General features: G+C 50.7%; 1 protein-coding gene across 1 annotated transcript in view; it reads left to right on the forward strand.

The window, feature by feature from the left end:
- The first annotated feature begins 374 nt into the window (after positions 1-374).
- CDC45 (cell division cycle 45) overlaps positions 375-25,205 on the forward strand; it is a 29,633-nt gene continuing 4,802 nt past the window's right edge. Inside the window, exons 1-15 of the mRNA XM_069497049.1 lie at positions 375-473; positions 610-669; positions 1,368-1,460; positions 2,515-2,652; positions 3,478-3,624; positions 13,013-13,068; positions 14,301-14,349; positions 15,729-15,790; positions 18,307-18,357; positions 19,532-19,651; positions 21,110-21,241; positions 21,485-21,583; positions 22,209-22,370; positions 24,551-24,689; positions 24,767-24,850. Of these exons, the coding sequence (XP_069353150.1) occupies positions 423-473; positions 610-669; positions 1,368-1,460; positions 2,515-2,652; positions 3,478-3,624; positions 13,013-13,068; positions 14,301-14,349; positions 15,729-15,790; positions 18,307-18,357; positions 19,532-19,651; positions 21,110-21,241; positions 21,485-21,583; positions 22,209-22,370; positions 24,551-24,689; positions 24,767-24,850 (1,443 nt within the window). The 5' untranslated portion in view covers positions 375-422. The remainder of the gene's footprint in view (positions 474-609; positions 670-1,367; positions 1,461-2,514; positions 2,653-3,477; positions 3,625-13,012; positions 13,069-14,300; positions 14,350-15,728; positions 15,791-18,306; positions 18,358-19,531; positions 19,652-21,109; positions 21,242-21,484; positions 21,584-22,208; positions 22,371-24,550; positions 24,690-24,766; positions 24,851-25,205) is intronic.

A 25,205-nucleotide genomic window follows, 5' to 3' on the forward strand; every position in this document is an offset into this window, starting at 1 on the left:
GAGCCTAGTGAAAACTAACTGCCGCCCTTATTCGATAGATGGCGGAATTTAAATTATGACTATTTTCCCTAGGATTACCAGTAGGAGGCAGTAGGCTTCTCTTCCCAAAGTAAATATGTCTGCCGAGCGTTGGGTTTCTGGGTAAAAGCACGTCAGCGATGAAGCGGCTTCGGTGTTTGCGTCCGGCCTCAGAGATTACGGGTCTTTGGGGGCGGGCCGCAGAGTTCCAGCCGTGATTGGCAGATCGCTAGTACCCGCCCCCAAGTGGTCCAATCAGAAAGGAGGAAAGGCTGGAAACTAAGAAGCTATTGGTTGGTGATCCCTGGGCCAATCCGGGAAGAGCAGTGATTTGGCGGGAGTCTTGACTGCCGCCGGGGCTCTAGGTGTCTCAGCGCGAGCAAAAGCATCTGGCTGCCGTGGCTATGTTCGTCTCCGATTTCCGCAAAGAGTTCTACGAGGTGGTCCAGAGCCAGGTGACTCCTAGGCCAGGACCCCGACCGAGGCCAGGTCGGGGGAAAGGGATGGGGGGAGCAGCCGCTGTGACCGGGAGGGCGGGGAGGGGCCGTAGTCGGGTCGCCGCGTTCAGCCCCCTCGCTCTTCCCCTGACAGAGGGTCCTTCTCTTCGTGGCCTCGGACGTGGATGCTCTGTGCGCTTGCAAGATCCTTCAGGTGAGTTCTGCGGACCGTGGGAGGGCGGGGCCGGGGCGAGAGGGGAGGGTTCAGGTGGGCTCGGACTTGGGACGGGAGCCGAGGGCGTAGCGGGGCAGGAGGTGAGGAGCAGGTGAGAGGCCTTGGGGACTCTGAGAGGTCGCCTTCCTGTTTGGACAGTTTTGGGTAGGTTAGAGAAGGATTAGGTAAGGCGAGGAGACTTGTTTGTAGTTTTGCAATGACCTAGGCCAAAAAAATGCTTGCATTTGGGAGACCTTTGGACCAGTAGTGGCCTCTCAAATGTGGAGTCTGAGAGAGGAATCAATCGGTGACATCTGAGGACACAGTGGTGTCATTTGCGGTGCTGGAAATACTATCTTAGGGAAAGGCATTAGTTTGGTTTTGAATAGGGTGCGCTGTTTACATTGAGTTTTGGTCAGTCCCGTGGGTCAGGCAGTTCTTCTCAGAAGACCTGGAAATAAGATCATCTTTTCTTCCAATGTTTTACTTAGGTAATTCTCAAAAATTCAGCAAAGTTGACAGAACGGTATGGTGAACACTCATATTCTCACCACCTAGCTTTTCCCATTAACATTGCACTGACCTTACATTATCACAAACCTGTTGTCTCTCAACCCATCTCGTTGTTTTCTGGTGCGTTTCAAGGTGTATCGCAGACATGCTAAATAAGACAGGCTTTGAAAACACTCTCTCCCCAGGCCCTGTTCCAGTGTGACCACGTGCAATACACTCTGGTTCCAGTTGCTGGGTGGCAAGAACTTGAAACTGCGTTTCTTGAGCATAAAGCACAGGTATGGAAGATGTGTTTTAGAATTATTAGACTTTTTTACTCGATGGCAAGTTCTTAACACTTAACATTCTTTCTAGGCCCACAATAGGTTAAGTGTGTATTTAAGTATCAGCCGTAATAGGCAATATGGAAGGGAAAAACATGCTCTGTATACACTGGTGGTTTACCCTCAAGTTGTGGAGACAAAGTTGACAACGACAGAAGATACTGAATGTGGACAGCTCTAACTTTGAACTTGTTTTGTAATTTGATTATAAGGTGCTTGGAATTTAGCAGTTTTTAATATGGCCTAGTTAAAAAATTATTTTATTGTACACCACTAGTTTACATCATCTCTCTAAGAAAATGCATCCTAGTTTCCAAATTGAAGTCCAGGAACATCTGTTCTCCCTTTGGAATTTAAACAGTAGAGGTCACTGTTCTTCCTACCTCCTTCTGGGCCCCACAGAGAGGGGCTGGGGCATGGAAGAGGGTTCCTAAAGTCTCTGCCACATCTAGGACTGTTCTGGCAGAAGTAAATTTTCACCTGAAATTCCTGTCATCATGTCAGGAACCTGTGCCTGTTTGGTATTTTTTAAGGAAAGAATTCACTATAGTGATAAAGTTTGATACAGGACTTAATATTTAGGTACCCATAAAGCATTTGCTAAGAATTTAAACCTGTGCAATGCTGTTCACTTGGAGAGGTGGCAGTTCAGGACTGTGCCATCTGGAGATATACCACTCCGTGTCAGAAGTCGTGCTCTGCTCATTGGCCCTGTGCATGAGGCTAGGGCCTGCTGAGCCTCAGTGTGCTCCTCCCACTCCTTGGGAAAGCAAGGAGGGCCACAGGGCCTACCCCAGAGTGTCACTGTGGAAATGAAATAACACACAGAGTATGTTGGAGCACTTAACATGACAGCGGGGCCATTTTTGGAGCCCCTTGCCGGCTTGGGCCTTGCCACACGTCAGGGGCTTAAACCCTGTCTCAGCAGAAGGACTCAGAGGCCTAATGTGGTGATGGGAAAGGGGCCTCCTCGATGCGGTTGCTTTATAATATCTCCCTTCTTTTCCAGTTCCGTTATTTTATTCTCATAAACTGTGGAGCCAATGTAGACCTATTGGATATCCTTCAACCCGAGGAAGACACTATATTCTTTGTGTGTGATACCCACAGGCCAGTCAACGTTGTGAATGTGTACAATGACACTCAGGTATCCAGGCCTTTGTGGTATCGCCTTTTCTGTGCTGTCCCCTCAACCTGTCTGCACCTTTTTAGGCCACATACAATGTTGCACCTGATGTTCTTGGCAAGGCATGTGTCTGACTCCCCTGTGGAAGTGCGAGCAGCCTGAGCACACGAACTTGTTCTTGTCCATCTTTGACAAGAGATGCAGCACCTCGCCCTTGGAGGCTCTCAGAATGCATCTGTGAAATTCACTTGACCTGGGAGGTACAGGGACAAGAACCCTGCATCCTACCATGGCCCTACTGCACTTACTCTTTGAACCCCCATGCAGTTAGCCTGCACCTTGGCACAGAGTGGCTACCTAAGCATTCTCTGACTTGATATTCTCCCACCCAAAAGGTGCTGGGCCCCAAAATTCTCATGTGAGCAACCTCTCCCAGAGAAATCAGCCTGGAATTGCTTTTAGAGACAGGAGCTCTATTCACTTAGGGGTCGCACATCTTCCTGTCCTCTCTCAGAGAACATGCTGTGGGGCATTCATCTTGTCGACGTGTGCCGTAAGAGGGAGCCGCCTTTCCAGACTTAAGCAGACTGCAGATGGTTTTCAAAAAATTGTTTTCAGGTTTTCATCATTTCTGTATACTGGGTGTGGTGCAACTCTAGCGTCTCACTGAGTGGTAGTAAAAACAAGAAAATTCCTGAGAAGTCTGGAAGTCTTCTTAAATAGGTAGCTATTTGTATGTGCCGGAAACTATGAGTCAGCTAATTAGGAAACAATAAGATTCTACAGGAGAAAAACACATCATGATGGCAAGAGGGGAGACCTGATTGCTTTTTATTTTAAACTTAGATCAAATTACTCATTAAACAAGATGATGACCTGGAAGTTCCCGCCTACGATGACATCTTTAGGGATGAAGAGCATTCGGGAAATGACAGTGATGGATCAGAGCCTTCTGGGTCAGAGCCTTCCGAGAAGCGCACACGGTTAGAAGAGGTGTGTTTGGGCCTCTCACAGCATCCTGGAGGAACTTGTACTCCCAGAGGTCAGAGGTCCTCTCTAGAGCCTGCTGGGCCCAGGCATAACTGGGGTGGTGGGGCAGTGGGAAGTAGAGGAGTGAGCAGGCGTGGGGGCTGACCCTGGGCTCTGCTGTCCCCTGGCTATGTAGCTTCAGGCAGGTAACTGGACGTCTCTGTGGCACTGCCTTTATCTTTCCAATAGGATCCTTTCAGATGAATGAAGCTTTACTATCTCTGTGGCGCGATAGCAAAAAAGTGATATAGAGAAACAATAAATAGCGAAAACTTCCCCTTCCTTCCCGGCCCTCCTCAGCATTGCTCACTGTGCAATCACCACAGAGGAGTAATGTGGTTCTTTGGCCCTTGGCTAGGTCCAGGCCCAGATGGTCACTCCAGGGGCAGCATCTGCACGGGCAGATGTCAGTGCTTTGCACCATGTGGGCCTTGGATCTGAGCTGCTTAGCGATCTGGGGCTCAGTCAGCAGAAGGGGCCGACCCAAGGCTGCGGGTCTGCTAGATGCAGAATTACAGGTGGGAGGTGGCTGTTCCTCTAGCACAAGGGCGGTGTTTTATTCAGCGTTCAGCGTTGCTGTTGAAGGAGCTCATGCCCTCTGGCTCCTGATCCTTTTTGTGCCACCTGGAATTTGCTTCTGGAATGTTTTAGGGTCTTCTCTTCAACCTCAGCCTGACGTTTCCCAGTAATGTGCTTTAGCTGAGGCCTTTAGAGCCACGTTTAGGACAGTTAGGACATTCTCTCCCTCTGGGGAAGGACTGGTGTCCTTCAGGCAAGGCGTGTTCTTCTGTCCTTGGAGAAGGTCTTTTCCACAAGGTGGTCTCGTGGAGGGCCTTTTGGACCCACCCTTAATTTTCTTTCCTCTTACCCAGCTCTTTGTTTTTTGTGCTTTCTAGCAGACTTTTTGGTCTTTATCTTCTAATCTTCGATTTCCAAGAGCTCTTTTTTGTTCTCTGAATGCTCCTTTTTTGATAAGTCTTGGGATTCTCCACTCTCATAAGCAAATATTTTTTCAGCACCTACTATGTGCAGGTACTAGTCAGGCCCTAGCATACAGGGAAGAAAGCAAAGTCCTGCCCTCGAGAAGCTTTCCAGCAGGGAAGACAGACACCGAGCATGTAAACGAGCACAATCAGAGGGAGGTTTCGGGTGGAAGGCAGGGTGAGGGCAGACGGAACGGGGTGGTGGTTTCTAAGTGGTGGTTATGGACAGCTGACCAGAGACCTGAGTGAGGAGCCAGGAGGGTTCCCAGGCAGAGCATGCACAGGCACAGCAGCTCCCAGATGGAAGGTGTCGAGGTGGATGTGGCCAGCAGTGCCAGAGAAACAGGCAGATGAGAACTGACCAGTGGGTTTGGCCACAACTAAAGAGATTGTTAGTTGTCTTGGTGAGAAACAAGAACATTTTAGAGCCCCCGTTTACATTCTTAACCCATCTGTTTAGAATCTGTGTTTGTAAATGCTTTATGTAATATTCATGATATATGTGTAATTTCCCACCAACTTTTCTATTTTGAAATAATTTCAAATGTATGCAGTGGTTGAGAGGATAGTATAATGAACATCCATTTATCTTCCATCTAGAATCAACAGTTATTCCCAATTGCCACGTTTGCCTTCTCTCTTTCTAGGCATTTTCTCTCTCTCTCTCTTTTTTTTTTTTTTTTGTGGGATCATTTGAGAATAAGTTGCAGACACCATGATATTCTCCTATAAATTCTTCCATATGCACCTCCTAAGAATAAGGACATTTTCCCACATAAACACAATACAATTATCATACATAAGAAATGAATAATATCTTAATTTCATGTAATATTCAGCCCATATTCAAGATTCTTTAATCCTCCTCAAAATATATTTTGCAGCTATTTTTATTTGTGAACTATCCTCCAATCAAGGATGACACATTTGGCTATTTCTCTTTACTGTCTTTTAACCTAGAACTGTACTCCACACTCCACCTCTTTTTTCTTTTGTTTTTAATGATATTGGAGAACAGTCCTGTTTTCTAATATTTATTATTTGCTTCTTTTTTTTGAGACAGAGTCTCACTCTGTTGCCCGGGCTAGAGTGCCGTGGCATCAGCCTCCCTCACAGCAACCTCAAACTCCTGGGCTCAAGCAATCCTCCTGCCTCAGCCTCCCGAGTAGCTGGGACTACAGGCATGCACCACCATGCCTGGCTAATTTTTTCTATATATTTTTAGTTGGCCTCCTAATTTCTTTCTATTTTCTTAGTAGAGACGGGGGTGTCACTCTTGCTCAGGCTGGTCTCGAACTCATGACCTCAAGTGATCCACCCGCTTCGGCCTCCCAGGGTGCTAGGATTACAGGCGTGAGCTACCATGCCCAGCCTATTTGCTTCTTCATGGAGTAATTTAACTTGCTTCTCCATCCCTGCATTTTCTATGACCTACATGTTAGGCCTAGAGGCTTGATTTTAATAACATTAAGGCATTTTTAGAATACTTTCTTTGCTTTGTTTTGGGTTTTGTGGGGGTTTTTTGGTTGGTTGGTTGGTTTTGAGACAGGGTCTTGCTCTGTCACCCAGCTAGAGTGCAGTGGCACCATCGTAGCTCACTGCCGCCTCAAATTCCTGGGCTCAAGTGATCCTCCTGCCTCAGCCTCCCCAGTAGCTGGGACTATAGGTGCACACCACCACGCCTGGCTAATTTTTCTATTTTTCTGTAGAGGTGAGGTATCCCTGTCACTCAGGTGATCTCAAACTCCTGGCCTCAAGCAATCCTCCCTCCTCAGCCTCCCACAGTATTGGGTTTACAGGCGTGAGCCACTGCACCCTGCCAGAATACTTTTTATATAATTAAAATCTGCATGATTTATAGGTATATGCATATTAGAGGTATATTCTCAGAAATATTTTTATTAATGGGGTACACATTCAAAGAGGTTTGGAGACAGCAGGTTATAAATAATCTTTTCAAAGACTTTTGCCATAAAGAGAGCAGAGGAGACATGGGATCAAGAATAGCTTTTGTTTGTCTTTTGAAGGTGGATCTTTAGGGCCAGGCAGGTAGCTCACACCTGTAATCCAAGTGCTTTGGGAGGCCGAGGTGGGAGGATCACTTGAGGCCAGGAGTTTGAGACCAGCATGAGCAATATACTGAGACCCTGTCTCTACAAAAAATTGAAGAATTAGCTGGGCATGATGGCACATGCCTATAGTCCCAGCTACCCTGGAGGCTGAGGCAGGAGGATCACCGGAGAGCAGGAGTTGGAGGTTGCAGTGAGCTATGATGACGCCACTGTACTCTAGCCCAGGCAATAGAGTGAGACCTTTTCTCGCTTCTCAAAAAAGTGGAGCTTTAAAGCTGGACCCTAGCAAAGGTGAGATTTCTCTATAAAATAAGCATAATTATACTTAATCTAATGGTGTTATTATATGCTGGCTCAGGTTGCCAGGTTCACATTTTAGATCTGCCATTACAGCTATATGACCTCAGGCAAGTGACTTACCTTCTTTGAGTGTCTGTAAAATGAAGATAATAGTCAGACTTTACTGTTTCGGTTCCTACTGGTGTTTAACAAATTACTCCAGAACTTGCAGCTTAAATCAACCACTTTCTTGTGCCCGTGGATTCTGTTGATGAGAATTTGGGCAGAGCCTAGCAGGGGTGGCATAGCATCTTTCTGCTCTGTGATGTCTGCAGCCTCCACTGAGGACTTAAAAGCTGGGAGCATAGAAATCAGTGGCTCTTGTGTCAGTCACCTGGTCTGCTTGGTGGCTCCAAGCCAGGACTGCTGAGCCAGGCACCTGTAGGGGTCTCCTCATTGCACGTGGCTTCCTCACAACACGGCAGCTCAGGCTCCCAGCAGGAATCTTCCAGTCAACAGGGCAGCCACTGCCTGGCTCTTCTGACTGGCGTTGGCGTTCCTCAGCATCCTGTAGCCACAGGGCAGGGGACAGGACCCTACCAGGCATTGTGGAAGGGTCAAAGAAATCTTGGGCTATGGAGGTTTTGTTAAATCAACTTTATTGAGGCATAATTTCTACACAAATCACCAGGGTGTGTAATTCGCTGAGATTTAACAAATGTGTAAAGTCATGTGACTATATCATGTTAGAGAACGGTTCCATTACCCCAAAGCCCAGAAGAGGTCCCTCATCAGGACTATGGCTTTTTTAATTAAGCTCTTTCTTTTGAGATCATTGTAGATTCACATGCAGTTGTAAGAAGTAATATAGAGCTGCGATCCCCGGCCCCTGGGCTGAGGACCTTTACTGGTCCGTGGCCTGTTAGGAACCAGCTGCACAGCAGGAGGTGAGTGGCAGGTAAGCAGGCGGACCGTCGGACCGTCGGTATTTACAGCCACTCCCTGTCACTTGCATCATCACATAAGCTCCACCTTCTGTCAGATCAGCATCAGTGGGGGCATTAGATTCTCATAGGAGCAAGAAACCCTACTGTAAACTGCGCGTGCGAGGGATCTAGTTGTGCACTCTGATACTAGCACCGGGGAGCGGCTGCAAATACAGATTGTCATTAGCAGAGAGGTATGCCTGCACGATAAATGTAATGTGCTTGAATCATCCCCAAACCATCCTGGCCCCTGGTCTGTGGAAAAATTGTCTTCCATGAAACCGGTCCCTAGTACCACAAATGTTGGGGACCAGTGATAGAGATCACCTGTATACTTTGCCCGGTTTCCCCTAAAGGTAACGTAGTGTAGTGCAGTTTCACAATCAGGATATTGACATGGATACAGAACACTCCCATCACTGTAGGGACCACCTCCCTTCTGCCCCTACCCCCTCCTCAGCCCCTGGCAACCACTAGAGGTTTTCTCCATTTCTATCATTTTGTCATTTCAGCAATGTTATATAAATAGAAATGGGGTCATACAGTGTAAAACCTTTTGGGATTGGCTTTTTCACTCAGCATAATTCTCTGGAGATCCTCCAAGTTGTTGCGTATCAGTAGTTCATTCATTTTCTTCCTTCCGTCGGCATTGTGCGGTTTTTCAGTGCACAAATTCTATGTATGTTTTATTAGATTTATACCTACGTACAAACGTACAAACCTCAATTTTATTTCTGTATAGTAGCAATGAACACACGGACACAAAAATTCAAAATACAATACCATTTACAATCACTAAAAGAAATGTGTATTCTGCTGTTGGGTAGACTGTTCTAGAAATTTCAATAGCTACTTTTAGTTGGTGGCGCTATTGAGTTCTTTGCATGCTGCTTTTCTGTCGAGTTATTCTTTCCATTCTTGAGAGAGGGGCATGGAAAACTCCAACTGTGAGTATAGATTTGTCTGTTTCTTCTTACAGTTCTGTCGGTTTTTATCTCACATAAGTTGTAGCTCGTTTTGTGCACACACATTTAGGATTGTTGTATCCTGTTGGTGGTTGGATCCTTTCATGTATTTAGTGTCCCTCTCCGGCTCTGGTAATTTTCTTTGCTCTGGAGTCTGATACCGATCTCACCACTCCTGCTTTCCTTTGATTACTGTTTGCATGATATAGCTTTTCATATCCTTTACTTTCTTCCTGCCTGTATCGTGACATTTGTAGTGAATTTTTAAAACAGCACATAGTTGGGTTATTTTTTTTAAGACTCCTGAAGTAAAACAGCAAAGGGTCATATTTTCATCATATTTTTAAAGCCAATCCCTGCCTTTTAATTGATGTACTTAGCTTGTTTACATTTATTCTAATTATTGATATGTTAGGCCTTAGGTCTGACATTTTATTTTCTGTTGGTTTCTCTGTTTTTTGTTTCTGGGGTGTTTGTTTGATTTTTAGAATTCTGTTTCAATTTACTTCTAGTGTTTGTGAGTATATCTCCTTGCTTAGATTTTTTTATTCTTGTTTTTGCTTATTTATTTTTTTACTTTTGTTTTCTGACTAGAGACCCAGAAGGGATGTGCCGATTATTTGAGTGGTTGTTCCAGGTATCGCATTATATATCCACGACTCATCGTCTACTGGTGTCGTCATTTCACCAGTTGGAGTCAAATGTAGAAATCTTACCTTCCTTTATGTCCGTACTCGGCCCCTTTTATAGCATAATTTTCTTAAGCGTTTCCTGCACATTTACAGTGATATAATTTTTGCTTCAGTAATCAAACATAGTTGTACAACTTACGAAGGTAAGGAAAGCCTATTGTATTTACCTAATTTTTGCTTATTGTAGTTTTTCTTCCTTCCCTATTTCAAAAGTTTCTTCTTTTCTGTTTCCTTTCTATCTGAGAACCTCCTTTAACCATTCCTTTAGGGGAGATCTGCTGGCGGTAAATTCTCTTTAGTCGTTTTCCTTCTGAGAATTTCTTGATTTTTCCCTTCATTCTTGAAAGTTATTTTTACTGGGTGTCAGATTCTGGGTTAATAATTATTTTCTTTTAGCACTTGAAAACTATCATGCCACTTCCTCTGGCCTCCGTGGTTTCTAATGAGAAATCCTCTGTCACTCGAATTGTTTTCCCCCATAGGTACGGTGTCATTTTTCTATGGCTGTTTTTGAGATTTTGTTTTGTTTTGTTTTTTTAAGACCGAGTCTCACCTGGGCTAGAGTGCTGTGATGTCAGCCTGGCTCACAGCCACCTCACTCTGCTGGGCTCAAGCGATCCTCCTGCCTCAGCCTCCTGAGTAGCCGGGACTACAGGTGTGCACCACCGCGCCCAGCTAATGTTTTCTATTTTCAGTTATCTGGCTAATTTCTTTCTATTTTTAGTAGAGATAGGGTCTTGCTCTTGCTGAAGCTGGTCTCCAACCTGACCTCAAGTGATCCTCCTGACTGGGCCTCCCAGAGTGCTAGGATTACAGGCATGAGCCACCATACCCGGCCTGAGATTTGTTTTATTTTGTTCTGTTTTAATGTTCAGAAGTTTAATTATGACGTGTCTTGATGTGGATTTCTTTGGGTTTATCCTTTTTGGGGTTCACTCTGTTTCTTAAGTCTATAGGTTTTTTTTTTTTGTTTTTTTTTTTTGCGACAGGTTCTTACTGTTATCTGGGCTAGAGTGCAGTAGTATCATCATATCTCACTGCAGCCTCCAACTCCTGGGCTCAAGTGATTCTTCTGCCTCAGCCTCCTGAGTAGCTGGGACTACAGTCTTGGCTACCATGCCTGGGTAAATTTTTTTTATTTTTTGTATCGATGGAGTCTCACTATTACCAGGCTGGTCTGGAACTCCTGAGCTCAAGCGATCCTCCCGCCTTGGCCTCCCAAAGTGCAGGGATTATAGGCATGAGCTACTGTGCCAGGCCATTGGCCAAATTTTATAGCCTTTATTTCTTCAAATGTGTTTTCAGAGTCCACCCTCTTTCTCTTCTCCTTCCAGGGTACGATGACGTGAATGTTAGATATTTTGTTGTGGTCCCACTGGTCCCTTAGGATCTGGTTTTTATTTTTTTGGTCTGTTTTCTCTCTGTGATTCCGACCAGGTAGTTTCAATCTTTCTATCTGCCAGTTCACTGATTCTTTCCTCTGTCCTTTCTGTTCTGCTCCTGAACCTGTTCACTGAGTTAACATTCCAGTTGTATTTTTCAACTTTCAATTTCACTTCTAAACTTTCCATTTGGCCCTTCTTTACATCTCCTCTTTCTTTCCTGAGACTTCCCATTTGCCATTTGTTCGAGTCATTTTTGTAATCGATTGCCAAAGCGTTTTTATGGTGGTGGCTTTAAAATCTTGGTCAGATCATTCTAACGATCTCTCACCTTGGTGTTGGCATCTGTGGGTTGTCTTTCTTCATTTAGTTTGAGATCATCCTTATTCTTTGCATGATAAGTGCTCTTTGAATGAAACCTGGATGTTTTTGTATCCTATTACGAGACTCTGGGTATTATTTAAATCCTCTGTTTTAGCTGCCTGGCTCTGACACTGCTCTGCCAAGGAGCAGGTGGTGGCACTGGATGGAGGTAGAAGTTCAGGTTCCCCACGTGGCCTCCATTAACACTGAGGGAGTGACACCTTGTTGCCACTGGGCAGTGAAGGTCCAGGCTCCCTGCCTGTCCCCTCTAACCCCCTCAGCAGGGAGGGGGAGGCGTGCCTCATTACTGAGGGAGGGGAAGTCCAGGCTACTCCACCACTGGGGCAGGGTTGGAGTGTGTGCTTGTCACCTACCAGTGGGAGTGTAAGTCTCGGCTCCTTCCTTGGCTCCTCTGACACTGCCGGGCAGAGGGTGGGGTGCCTGTTACAGCTTTGCAAACGGGGTAGTCTAGGCACGGTGGGCGTGTTTTCAGTGGTGTTGGCTGGAGTAGTTATTGCCTAATAGTTTTCTGTCTAGGCTGTTCCTTCCTGATCCTTTGGCTAAATGGGATTTTTTTTGTTGTTGTTTCCAGCTCATTGGCTTCTTCAGCCCCAAACCTGGGATATATGAGCCAAAAGGAAAACCCGGGGGAATATACTGCCATGTCGTTGCTCAGGTCCCGGAGTCCCTAACTGGTCTGCCTTCACCTCTACATTTCCTAGTCTTGCTTAGTTTGGCTTTTCTATAACATCCAGGATTGTAGGTATATTTAGTGGACGTGGAGGGAAAAATACATCTACTCTACTTCGTGGAAGCAGAAGTCTCAGGACCATGGATATTTTGTTGTTGTTGTTGTTGTTGTTGTTGAGACAGTCTCACTTTGTTGCCCAGGCTAGAGTAAGTGCCGTGGCGTCAGCTTAGCTCACAGCAACCTCAGACTCCTCGGCTTAAGCGATCCTCCTGCCTCAGCCTCCCGAGTAGCTGGGACTACAGGCATGCGCCACTATGCCCGGCTAATTTTTTCTATATAGATTTTTAGTTGTCCATATAATTTCTTTCTATTTTTAGTAGAGACGGGGTCACGCTCTTGCTCAGGCTGGTCTCGAACTCCTGACCTCGAGCGATCCACCCGCCTCGGCCTCCCAGAGTGCTAGGATTATAGGCGTGAGCCACCGCGCCTGGCCTAGGACCATGGATATTTAAAAACATCACCCTATCCCATGCCTTTGTCATGAGGATGAAAGGAGATGGTGCGTGTAAAGTTGGAATAGTTGCTAGCACACGGTAGAATGCAAGAAATATCAGCTCCCGTGAATCCTGATGGGGAAGCTGGTGTGAGGGGAGTGTGGGTTTACCCCAGATCCCATGGTGCTGTGGGCAGTGGCCCGATGGAGTGAGCAGATACGGCGGGCAGCCTGGCAGGCCCTCGGGAAGTCCCAGCCCCGGGGGAGCAGGAGCCCCAGCGCCCCTGCCTGAGTTCCTCCCTTCCCCGGGAACAGGCGTGCTCAGGACATGGGCATGACCACGGTCTCCCTCAGGGGTCTGAGCCCCACTGGCTTCTGCCAGGTTGGAACCTTCTCAGGCCGTGGCGCATTTGCTCCACCTTCTGTTCTCTTTGTCCCCACACCAGGAGATCCTGGAGCAAACTAGGAGGCGGCGGCAGCGGAGAGAGTGGGAGGCCCGGAGGTAAGTTTGCAGGTCAGGCAGCTCCTGGCACCAGGAGCCCCTCACCTTGGGTTCTGTGCTGCCGCTGACACCTGTTTTTCTAGATCCTGTAGTTCATTTATTAGTAGTTTAGAACCTCTGGGCCGGGAGCTCCAGGAGTGACCATGTGACCGCTGCATTGGGGAAGAGCTCCGGGTTGCCCTCGGGTCCCACGAGTGACATGACAGGCCTTTGTGGCCTCCCACATACAGGCCATCTGTTAGGGGCCATGGCCCCCGGCTCTGTATTTTTACTGGGTTTTTCAGATGTAGATATTTTCACTTACAAATTCTTTATAAATGAAATAGATGCCAATTGTGTAAAATATTTCATAGAACAAAAGTATGAAAAGGAAACTGAGTCATCCATAATTCCTCTTCCTATTGCAAATGTAAAAAAAAATTGAAGTGCTTTAAAGTGAAAATATCGGAAAAGTTTTTCTAGCTTGAGGTGAACGTGCAGCAGTGCCCTCGGGTGGGTCTCAGGGGAACTCCTTGCTGGATCCGTCGTGGAAAGTCTCACGGGGCCATCCAGCAATGTCCCCCCCGTTTCCCGCTGAGGATATGCACTCCCACCTGCTGGCCTTGGCAGGGAAGGCCACCCCCTCATAGGAGGACAATGTAAAACCATTTCAGGAAGCGTAAGGAAAGAAAAGTGAAAATAATCCGTCGTCTCACTGCCTAATTCAAAGAGATTCTGCATTTGGATTTCCCTTCCTGGGTTATCCAGACTTGTGCGTATTTTACATAATCAAATATGCATGTGACTTTTCACTGTTTTACTTTATATGACTGTTTTAGATAATTCTGACCGGCCTTTCTAAAGTGCACAGTACTTAATTGGCAGTTTTCCTTCTTTTTGAAATGTCAGTTATTTCTAGTATTTTTGTCATTACAAATAAGGCTGCAGTGAATAACTGTGCACACAGCAAGTTTGTCTCACTTGTTTCTTTGAATTGTGGTTTTGGGATAATTTCCCAGAAGTGGGATTCTGGAACTACACCACTTTACGTCATACTTTACCACATGCGGTTTCTGTTGGTTTCCCAGCATTGTACGTATACCTCCTGCTAAAGAGTCAATAAGTAAAAACAAATAGTACCATGATATAATTTGCATTTCTTCAAATATTGTCAAGTTTTAGCATTTTTCCAAATGTTTTGGCTTCCTGCACTGCTGCTTCCTGTTGAAGACCTGCATTTTATGTCATTACAGAAGAGACATCCTCTTTGACTACGAGCAGTATGAATATCATGGGACGTCAGTAAGTGAGAATAGGTGTAACTCCCCAAAAAGTTCGGACTCCAGGGGTCAGCATCAGAAAACCTGAGGAAGGAGCATAGGTGTTAGAGCCATAAAAGCCTGGTTTGAATCTGAGCTCCACAGCTGCCCACTGTGTGACCTTGGGCAGGTGTTGCAGCCTCTCTGGGCCTTAAACTCCTCTTCCTCTGTAAAGTGAAGAGAATAATCCTTACTTCAGAGGCAATTGTTAAGATGATCCCTTGCACCCAACAGGTGCTCAAAGAACAGCAGCTATTATTTTTGTTCATCATCAGACATACAGAGTGAGTCTATATTAACCTCTGTGCAAGACGATAGAACTCTATTGGCGGCTGGGCACAGTAGCTCACGCCTGTAATCCTAGCACTCTGGCGGGCTGAGGCAGGTGGATCGCTTGAGCCCAGGAGTTTGAGGTTGCTGTAAGCTAGGCTGACACCACGACACTCTAGCCTAGGCAACAGAGTGACACTTTGTCTCAAAAAACAAAAAAACTCCATTGGCTTATAACAGCACATCAGTGTATGTGTGTTACAGAATAGAATTTAGTGTAGAAAACCTACTCTGTTGACTCTGCTAGTGTTGAGCAGAGTTCAGGACCTTAAGGAAGCCTGGAAAATAAGTTTCCAATAAAACATCCTGTATTTAGTCTTAGAATTTGACCCTGGGACCTTGAACATTAAGTACCATATTTCCAGTGTCCCTTTGTTGTCATAGGGAGACATCGATCCCCCTCGAGTTCTCCCTAACCAGACCCTCTGCTAAATGCTTCCTTCCATGCATGGACAGCCCTGTTGGAAAGACCTTCCTCACTGGGGGTCCTGAGGCCCCTGCCACTTTAATGTCCAGGTAACTGGAAGCAGAGCCCTGGCTCGTCTGCCCTTCCTGGGAGTGTATGTGAGGCTGCCAGCCAGCCTCGGGGGTGCAGGGATGCACAGCCAGGCAGACGATGGGACCCCCCAAGCTCTGGGCTTCAGCTCCCGTCTCAGGCATCACTGAGGGACCCAGGGAGATGTGTAGACACTACAGCCCAGTGCTGCACCTGGGCTGTCCCACACGGTGTGGCGCACTCTTCCCCTTCTTCCATTGCTGCAGGACCAGGTGTGCAGGCAGTGACGATTTAGCCAGCAGAGAGCGCATGCAGGGCCACTGAGTTCCTCTCAGTCTCCCTCCCCTCGGTTTAGTGTGTACTGGTTCCTCACTTCGGGCTGGAATCCACCTGGCCTGGCAGACCCTCCATTTGCAGGGGCTCAGCCAGGGCCCTGTAGGCTTAGGACTGGCCTTGCTGCATGGCCTGGCTCTGGTATGTGCCCCTCCACGATCAGAGCCTCCCTTGGCTTCAGGCTTTTCTCTGGTTCCTTGCAGTCGGCCATGGTGATGTTTGACCTGGCGTGGATGATGTCTAAGGACCTGAATGACATGCTGTGGTATGTAGCCCCTGCAGTGTCTGCGTTGGGAGTCTTGCCGCCCAGCCTAGGTCAGTGCCGCTTGAGCAGCCCCATCCTGCAGGGAGGGCACCTCCCTTGTCCCCACCAGGAACGTCAGACACAGCCCCTTTCTGGGAATATGCACGACCCTGGTCTTGCTAAGTGTGAGGCTCTGGGGGCTTCACGCAAACTCAGGTGTAGGGCATCAAAGAACACAGAGGGTGAGAGGTGTGGCTTGGGCGCAGCCTAATTTTGCCTTGTGCTTGGCAAATTCAGGTGGCAGAAGTGTGAGGTTTGAACAGGGCAGCCCTTGCTAGGCATCCTTGTGGCCTAGGCACGTGGTGAAACTTGATACAGCAAGAACCCTCCTGCCTCTGAGTTCACCATGTGGGCTGTGGGCTGGGTGCTCGGCACACAGACAAGGAGGCCTTGGCTGGTCACTGTCAACGTGGGTGGGTCTAGAAATGGAGTCTGCAGAGCCTTTCTGAGGGAAGAGTGCAGTTCCAGCCTGGCCCCCCACCTCTGCGCTCTCCTGGGCGTCCTGGTCTCTGCGCCATGACGGTCTGACCGTCCGTGGTCTGTGGTCTGTGCAGAATTTGGGCTTCAGAGGAGCTGGGGAGCTGGCATGAGGCAACCACTAGGCCTGGGGTGCTCTGTCGTCACCTCAGTGTGAGGCTGCCAGCCCGTGGGTCCCTGCCCGCCCTCAGGCCTCCGTGGACTGTGCCTGGCTGTGTGCTCCCGACTGTCCTCGGCCGGGTGACGCCACCCTCTCAGCCTCAGATTCTCCTCCGTGGTGTGGAAGTAACAATGCCCACGTCCAGGGTAGGAGTCAGGGTCTCGCATAGAGTGTCCGGCAGTAAGGTCAGGTCCCGTAGCAGTGATGCACGATTATAAGAGCCCCTCACACCAGCGTGGCCGGCAACCCTGCCCTTGTGGGAAACCAAGGGAGCAGGACTCAGTGTTCACAGTGTGGCTTTAACGGGATACTTCTCATGCCTGGTGGGTGGTCTGATGCCTGGCTGTCTGACCTGTGACCAGGGTCCCTCACACGGGATACTTGTTCATACTGGCAGACGCCCTGTGGCTCTTGTCTGACCCATATCCAGCTATGCTGGGAGCCTGACCCTGTTTTCTCCCTGGCGTTCTGGGGAAAACTTGGCCTGGGGCAGGCCCTAGTTCTTCCAATGGAAGACACAAATTCAATACACTACAATAGGAAACAAGTTCAAAGATTTTTCCTTACAGATCCTGGGCAGGGAGGGTGCTGTGAGTTGAGAGGGCAGTCTTCCCCTCCAGGTCATGCAAGGCAGGAATGAAGGGTCAGGCAGAGAGAGACGCAGGTGGCAATGAGCAGTGTGGATAAGCAATAGGGCATGATCACTTAAGTGCACAGACAGGTGCCTGAATGTTCCTAGTAAAGGAAGCAGCTGGAAAGCGGAGAGCCGGGTCTGCCAGGCAGGAGGGATGCCCCAAGTTCCAATCTCCGGCTGCTGGCTTGAGCCGTTTGGGTGTAGCGTTCTACTTCTTGCGCCCAGCCAGCAATTGCCCTGTCATTCTACACGCGCAGCATCGTGGAGCAGTGCCTTCGGTGAGCACCTGCTGTGTGCTCGGTGGCGCCCTCCACAGCCCCCTCACTACAAGCGGATCAGTTCAGCAGTGATTTCAGGAAACCCCAGAAACAACACAAGAACAAATGCCAAACAACATGACTCAAAAACACACGTGCAGGAAGGTCAGAACAAGGTGGGGTCCGTCAGGGAAGATGGCCCCGCTGGCATTTTCTGAAGAGGGCCCTCTGAGGCATGCTGCACTGGGAGATGCGATGGGTGCTGGGGCACCCACTGCCCCCTGCGGAGGACCTCCCAGGGCCCCCTCACCTCGGTGTGCACGGCCTGTCCTCTGCTGCTCTCAGCTATGAGCCCGGAGGAGGTCTCAGAGGTTGGCACCTGGCCACCTGGCACAACTGAGCACAGCCAGGGCCTGGGGTGCTCTTGCTGGGGGCCAGCCCCAGCCTGGGTCTCACCGATAAAGGATGAGCCTGGAGACGGGACCTTTGAAGGTTCTCCAAAGGCTTAAAAGATGTTACACTGCGGGACAAATATGCTGATGGGACTAGGGTCTACCATGCTTGGTGGGGGGGGTGATGGTGAAGCAGTGCCGGGGCTGCCGGCAGCTGGGCACAGCCTCCATTCGAGTGTTGGGGCCGGGGATGCTCAGGCAGAGTGAGGGCAGAGTGGGCCCGGGGGCAGGCAGAAGGGCTGGCCACATTGCTGCCGATGTCCTGGTCCTGAGAGATTTACCTCCTGTGAGTGCTTAACGCCTCCATGGTGGCGGACACTGCACCACGAGCCCCAACCTGACCCTCTGACCTCTCCACCGAGAAGGGGCAGGGCACCTGTCTGAGTGCGGGCCAGGGTCTGGCCCCACTGGCAGGATGCTCCCGGGAGTGTCCAGCTCTGGCCGCCGCTCCACCCTTTACCCCCACGGGCCAGCTCCATCACCTTCTCTCTCTGTAGGTGGGCCATCGTTGGACTTACAGACCAGTGGGTACAGGACAAGATCACCCAGTAAGGATGCACTCCCCCACTTCCGGGGCATAGCCTAGCCACAGCCCCTGAGTCTGCCGCAGGGTCACCGGGAGGTCCTATTGGGAAGGAGGGTGCTGGCTCCTCCTTGGCCTGGAGCCATTGTCACTGGGGAAGGGCCAAGGACTGGGATCTTGGCAGAGTTGCTGTGGCCACGTGTGGCCTCTTCATCCACCAGGTGGAGCCAGCGGTAGCAGAAGGGAGCCCTTCAATGTGGGTGCTGGGGTGTGGCCTGTGCAGTGGGGTGGGGGCAGGTGGGCACAGGTAGGGCAGGCAGGAGGAGGGGGTGGGGGCCCAAGCCAGGGCATGTAGGTTTGATCTCAAAGGCAAGGGGAGGGATGGAGAGGGTTTTAAGAAGGTCTGGCTGCCCCAGAACTCGGATGCTGGGGAGGGCTCCTCTGGTGACCTCTAGGGAACCAAAAGGGAGCTTGACCATGTGATGCTCACCCCCTCCTAGGGGACCATACAGATGTCTCCAGGCTGTCACCTGGCACAGCCTCTGCCTGGGCCCTGCACTCCAGGCCTTCTGTTTCCTGCCTCCCTGCCCTGCCCCCATCGGGTCCTGCAGTGTGGCCTGTGGAGCCTCGGACCTGGGGCTACTGCCCAGACGTGTCACCCTGGCACAGCCCACTGCCCTGCTGGGCCTCAGTCCCCTCCTCTGTTAACAGTAGTGTGGGGTTTGCACATAGATAACTTAGGGTCCTGAGAGAGCAGTGTGTGCAGTGTCAGGCACATCCCTGGCCTTTGCTGTCCCCAGGTGAGGTCCTGCTGGCACCATCCTGGTCTGAGGCACGTTGGGCCTGCAGTGGGGCCTGCCCACTCCCACTGTGCAGGGTAGCCTTTCCTGTGCAGTCTAGAGTCTGCACGCTCCGCTTGGTTCCTGCCACTGACGGGGTTGTCCACTTGCCTGTGTGGGCTGGTGGGCAGGGCCGTGGCCTCCACAGTGCGCACCCCCAGGAAACACCAGATGAGGGGACAGGAGGTGGGTGAGACAGAGGCCAGCCCTCCCAGATGTCAGGTCGCGATTCCCGGCTACTTGGTTTCTATGCAGAAGGTGGCCAAGCCTCCTGGGTTCTTACATAGGACAGCCCAAAGGGTGGGCAGGCCCTAAGGGTGGACGGAGCCCAGGCCCAGGCCTGTGACACTTTGTTTTCAGGATGAAATACGTGACTGACGTCGGCGTCCTGCAGCGCCACGTGTCCCGGCACAACCACCGGAACGAGGACGAGGAGAATACCCTCTCGGTGGATTGCACGCGGGTCTCCTTTGAGTACGAGTATCCTTGCGGCTCGGCCCGAGGGGTACAGACAGCACCCCTGCCTCCAGTGTTCTGCTCAGTGGGCATTGTTTGCTTTGTCATCCTCTGTGGGCCCTAGCCCATGTCCCCTGTGGGTGGTGTGTATGCAAGTGTTGTGGCTGTGGCTACCAGGACCCCAGGAGGGGCAGCAGGTGGGACGGGATGTTTGGGGAGGAGGGCTGTGGGGTGCTGCCCCAGCTTGTCTGTGTGGCTGTGGCTCCCAAATGCCAGAGCTGAGTTTGGAAGTATCACCCTTTTCCAGCACGTCCCTACTAACTGACAGACACACGTGGCGTGTCCGTGTGGGGCCTGCCCGTGCAGCGTGGCAGTTCAGTGAGTCGGGAAAGAAATGAGCCAACGTGTAATTATGGAGCGCGACGTCTTAAGCAGAACGTGGGGCATTGACGGAGTGCCCAGGAAAGACCGGGGGGAGGCCACATCTCACACCGAGCCTCAGCCACACGGGGTAGCAGGGGCTGTGGTGGGCATGGGGAAGGCTGGCGAAGCAGATGAAGTAGATGGGGTTGGGCATAAAGGAGGCCAGAGTGTGTGACCTTGTGAGCCTAAGGCAGTGGGAGGTCTCAGAGTGACCAGTTCAGTTCAGTGTTTCAAAAGATCCCTTGCCTGCCCAGTAGCGGTAGGTGGGGGTGAGGAAATGGTCACAGCCGTCCTGAGGACACATGGCGGTAGCTCGGGCCAGACTGTGGCAGTGGCTGTGAGCAGTTGGGTGGAGCGATGGAAGGATGGAGCTGTCCTGTCCCTGCACTGGGACAGCTGGGGAGGACACAAATGTGGGCACATCAGGAGTGAGGTGCCCATGAGAGCCTAAGGAGGGGGCCAGAGCTGGCTGTGGTGCTCAAGCAATTGGAGAAAAGGACTGTGGTGCGTGGGAGCCCTCCCGACATGTTGGGGGTGGGGCGTCCTCGGGGGACCATGGTGCGGAGTGGCTGAGGAAGAGGTAGGAGTCAGGGAGCTGAGGTCCAGACTCCAGGACGCCAGGTGGAAAGGAAGCCACCGAGGGTGGGCAGGGAGGATGGTGGCCCTGGAGCCCGAGAGTGGGGAGGGGCAGTGGTGAGGACCAGGTGTGCCTAGTGTCTGGGGCAGCAGTGGTGGGGCCACTCGTGACCTGTGGAGGAGAGGTCTGTCGTGAGGGACGGTCCCTGCTCACAGCTGCATGCACAGTGCCCGCCAGGGGCAGTGGAGGGTGTACTCAAGAAGGGGGTGAGGACCAGGCCCAATGGCTCATGCCTGCCATCCCAGCACTTTGGGAGGCTGAGGTGGGAGGATGGCTTGAGACCAGCTTGGGCAATATAGTGAGACCCCATCTCTACAAAAAATTAAAAAACTAGCTGGGCACGGTGGCTCCAAGCACTGCCAGGCATGGGTCCCTGTGGGGTGGTTTGGAGGGCACCGCGTGCTCCTTGACCGCAGGCCCAGCCTCCGCCTGGCACTCTACCAGCACTGGTCCCTCCACGACAGCCTGTGCAACACAAGCTACACCGCAGCCAGGTTCAGGCTCTGGTCTGTGCATGGGCAGAAGCGGCTCCAGGAGTTCCTGGCAGACACGGGGTGAGTGACCTTCGGACCCCATCCACCCCGAGGGAAGAGACCTCCGCTTTGGTTTGACCAACTTGGTTGTAAAACGCAGCTGCCGCCTGTTCTGCCATAAACACAAAAACACCCCAGGTCCTGGGGTGTCATCTCAACGCACGTGCGGGGGCGTCCTCGTTTGCCCTGGTCTCCCGGGCACTTTCCACCCTGCTGGGGCTGCGTAATCTCACCCGCGTGCCTGGGCTCGCCGTGTCTTTCCAGGCTTCCCCTGAAACAGGTGAAGCAGAAGTTCCAGTCCATGGACATCTCCTTGAAGGAGAATTTGCGAGAAATGATTGAAGAGTCTGCTACTAAATTTGGGTAAGCGCACATTTTTCTGGATTTAGCTTTAAAGTGAAGGCTTCTGCTTTAACGCTCCTAAAGTAACTCAGAAAACCCTAGAATGTACAAGTGAGCATTATCTGACTGTGGCCATTCCTGAAGTTTTAGTTCTTTTAGGCTTGAAAAGAGGACTCCTTAAAATACCCGGGAGGTTTAGGATCCTTAAATCCTGAGGCTGTGGTACGAACCTGTGAGGTCCACCCAGCCCCTTCCTCACTGGAGACGGGAAACCAGCTGCGAGGGCCAGGGTCAGGCGAGATCTGCCTGACCAGGTCATCAGGCACCGCTGGAGGCTCTGTGCCTGGCTGCCCCGCTAGCTGGCATGCTGGGGCACAGGACAGGACCCCACATAGCCCCTGGCCAGACGGGCTGACTCCGTCCCCGCCAGCTGAGCCGCTGTGGACAAGGAGGGGCTCAGCCACTTTGTGCTGCAAGACTGGTGTTCTGGGCGTTCTGACCTGCCTCGTTCTCTGAGCAGAATGGTTGTGCCAGGAGTGTCAGAGGGGGCTGGTGAGGGACATTAGTGTGCCTGCTGGCCTGGCCCGGTGGCAAGCGCTCACCCACAAGTTGAGGGTGACAGCCACGTTCCTTCTTCCCATGACAGGATGAAGGACATGCGCATACAGACTTTCAGCATTCACTTTGGGTTCAAGCATAAGTTCCTGGCCAGCGATGTGGTCTTTGCCACCATGTCTCTGATGGAGAATCCCGAGAAGGACGGCTCAGGGACAGATCACTTCATTCAGGCTCTGGACAGTCTCTCCAGGTAGCGGGTGTGGCCGTGGGCTGCCGTCCCCATTGGGCCACCACTGGTCCTCAGCCTCACACTGTCCAGGGAGGCAGGTTCGGGGACCCCAGGGCATGGAAGTGACTGTGTCCTACAGAAACCGCTCGTGGGAATCAAGAGCCCCGGTGCCCGAGCAGGGTGCACGCGACACGCTGCCTGCCCTCTTGAGCTCGCCTCGCTTTCTCTCCATCCTTTCCAGCTCCTTTTTCTTTCTGATTTTTAAAATTTTCTTCTTTTTTCACCTTCTGTATCTCTTAAAGCATTATTTGTTGTGTTTATTCATTCTTGGTTTCTTCTTGTTTCCTCCTCGTTTATCACTTAGTTTTACTTGTTTATTTTCGAGATAGAGTCTCACTCTGTCACCCAGGCTAGCGTGATCACAGCTCACGGCAACCTGAAACTCCTGGGCTCAAACAATCCTCCTGCCCCAGCCTCCCGAGTAGCTGGAACTACAAGTCAATGCCACCACACCCAGCTAATTTTTCTGTTTTTAGTAGAGATGGGGGTTTCGCTCTTGCTCAGGCTGGTCTCGAACTCCTGGCCTCAAGTGATCCTCCTGCCTCAGCCTCCCACAGTGCTGGGATTACAGGTGTGAGCCACTGCACCTGGCCTTAGTTTTCTTTTATTTCTAATCCTTTCTTATCTCATTTCCTAAGATGTCCTGCATTATTTTTTCCACGTCTTTTAGCTTGTTTTGAAATAAAATGTGAGTTTTGATTTTTTTTTTTTTGGCATATCTTTCTAATGTCAAACTAGAAAAAGACATCATAGAAAAATGTCTCCAAGTGTGTTGAATTTATTCAGGAGTTAGAAAAGAGGATTATAACCCGAGATGCATGGCTACGGCACGCCACGTGTGCATCCGCAGAGGGGAGGGCTAAAGGGAATCTTCTATTGGCAAAAGGAGCAGTTCACGTAAGCTGGGTGGAAACACAGTTCGTTGATTTCAGAGACTCAAAGCCAGAGCTGGCGTGAGTTCATTGGTGGAGGTGCCGTTAGTGGACAGCTGTTCTTTCCAGAGCATCTTATCTGAATTGCTGCAGTCCCACAGAAGGAATTTCTTATGGGGTTATTTTAGAAAGTCCCCAAGACAGTCTTACGCCAGATGTGCAAGCCGGAGCTTTCTGGCTTCAAGCTTTCCTGGCTCTAATTTGTTTGGGTCTGACAAAAAGTGAGTTCAGCCTGGCATCCGCACCTTTGACACTGGTGTACTGTCATTGTCCAGAGGGATGTTATTTTGCTCCTGATAGTGACTTTGAGGAGATTTGACCTTGGTACTTCTCTGATGCTCATTTGTGAATTTTGTTTCCCTGACTTTTTAGGAGGAGGTATGTAGTCCCTGCTTCTCGGGAGGCTGAGGCAGGAGGATCACTTGAGCCCAGGAGTTTGAGGTTACAGTGAGCTATCATGACACCACTGCATGCTACCAGGAGCAATAAAGCAAGACTCTGTCCCCCACCCCCCAAAAAAAGAAAGAGAAAGAAAAATTAGTCAGGCATGGCGGGGCCCCCTTGTAGTCCTAGGTACTTGGAAGCTAAGGTAGGAGGATCACTTGAGCCCAGGAGTTCAAGGCTGTAGTGAGCCACTTGTACTCCAGTCTAGGCGACAGAGCAAGACCCTGTCTCAATCAATCAATCAATAAACAAACAAACAAACAAACAAACTGCCCTCGGTGTTGGGGTACAGCTTGCTGGCTGAGAGACATTGCTTCATCTTGTTGGGTGGGGCGCTGACTGTGACACTTTGGGACTTGTGACTGTGGGTTACAGAGGCTTTGCTTAAGGACCCTGCTTCTCCAGAGAGAGTTCATCTCATGTATTCAGAGGGGAACCCTCCCTTTTGGGGGGGAAAAGTAAAAGTCCATCTGTGGGAGAGGGTCCCCCGTCCTCCTCCATGAGAGGCCTGCAGGCACCTTCCTGGGCCCTCCGCTGCGGGGTCTTCCCTCTATTGGCTCTCAGTGTCCCCTGTTCGGATGCTGGCACCCCTCCTCACCTCTTGTTTACATCCCTGTGGGTTTGTGCATTTTTTATCCCTTTCTTTCCCTTGAAAGGAACTCAGAAGGGAGAGAAGAGCAACTGTTACCCCCAGACCCTCTCCTGAACCAGGAACCCCGAGTCTTCAATAAACACCACCAAAGCCATGTGTCTGCCCCTCTGCAGGAGCAACCTGGACAAGCTGTACCTGGGCCTGGAGCTCGCCAAGAAGCAGCTGCGAGCCACCCAGCAGACCATCGCCAGCTGCCTCTGCACCAACCTCGTCATCTCCCAGGGGCCTTTCCTCTACTGCTCCCTCACGGAGGTCAGGCTCCCCGCGGGCGCATGCGGCCAGGCCACGCCTGCCGGTAGCTTCCTTTGACCGTCTGTCTCCCTCCCCAGGGCACTCCAGATGTGGCGCTGTTCTCCAAGCCGGCGTCCCTAAGCCTGCTCAGCCGACACCTGCTCAAGTCCTTTGTGTATTCGGTGAGGAGCTGCGCGGGGGATGCTGTGGGTGCAGAGGGTGCCCCGGACTGAGTGTTAGACGCTGGCCTTGGGGTGGCCGTTCCCCAGCTGCCAGGCCTGGGGAACCCCTTACTCTTTCAGAGCTGTATTTCCTCAGCCGACCCCCAGGCACCTTCAGTTCTCACAGCAAGTCGGTGGGAGGCCGAGGGAGGGGCCCACGTGGAGCACACGGGGCTGGGGCTCACGTCCCACTGTGGCAGGTCAGGGAGAGCGGGCTGGTTATAGCACAGACTCGCTGAGCTTGTCTTCTAGGCTAACTTGCTGTGCGCGGCTTTGCCTTCCATGTGGCCCAGCACCCTTCTTTGTGTTGGCCTGG

The sequence above is a fragment of the Eulemur rufifrons genome, chromosome 21 (assembly GCF_041146395.1).
Source record: "Eulemur rufifrons isolate Redbay chromosome 21, OSU_ERuf_1, whole genome shotgun sequence".
NCBI classification, from domain to species: domain Eukaryota; kingdom Metazoa; phylum Chordata; class Mammalia; order Primates; family Lemuridae; genus Eulemur; species Eulemur rufifrons.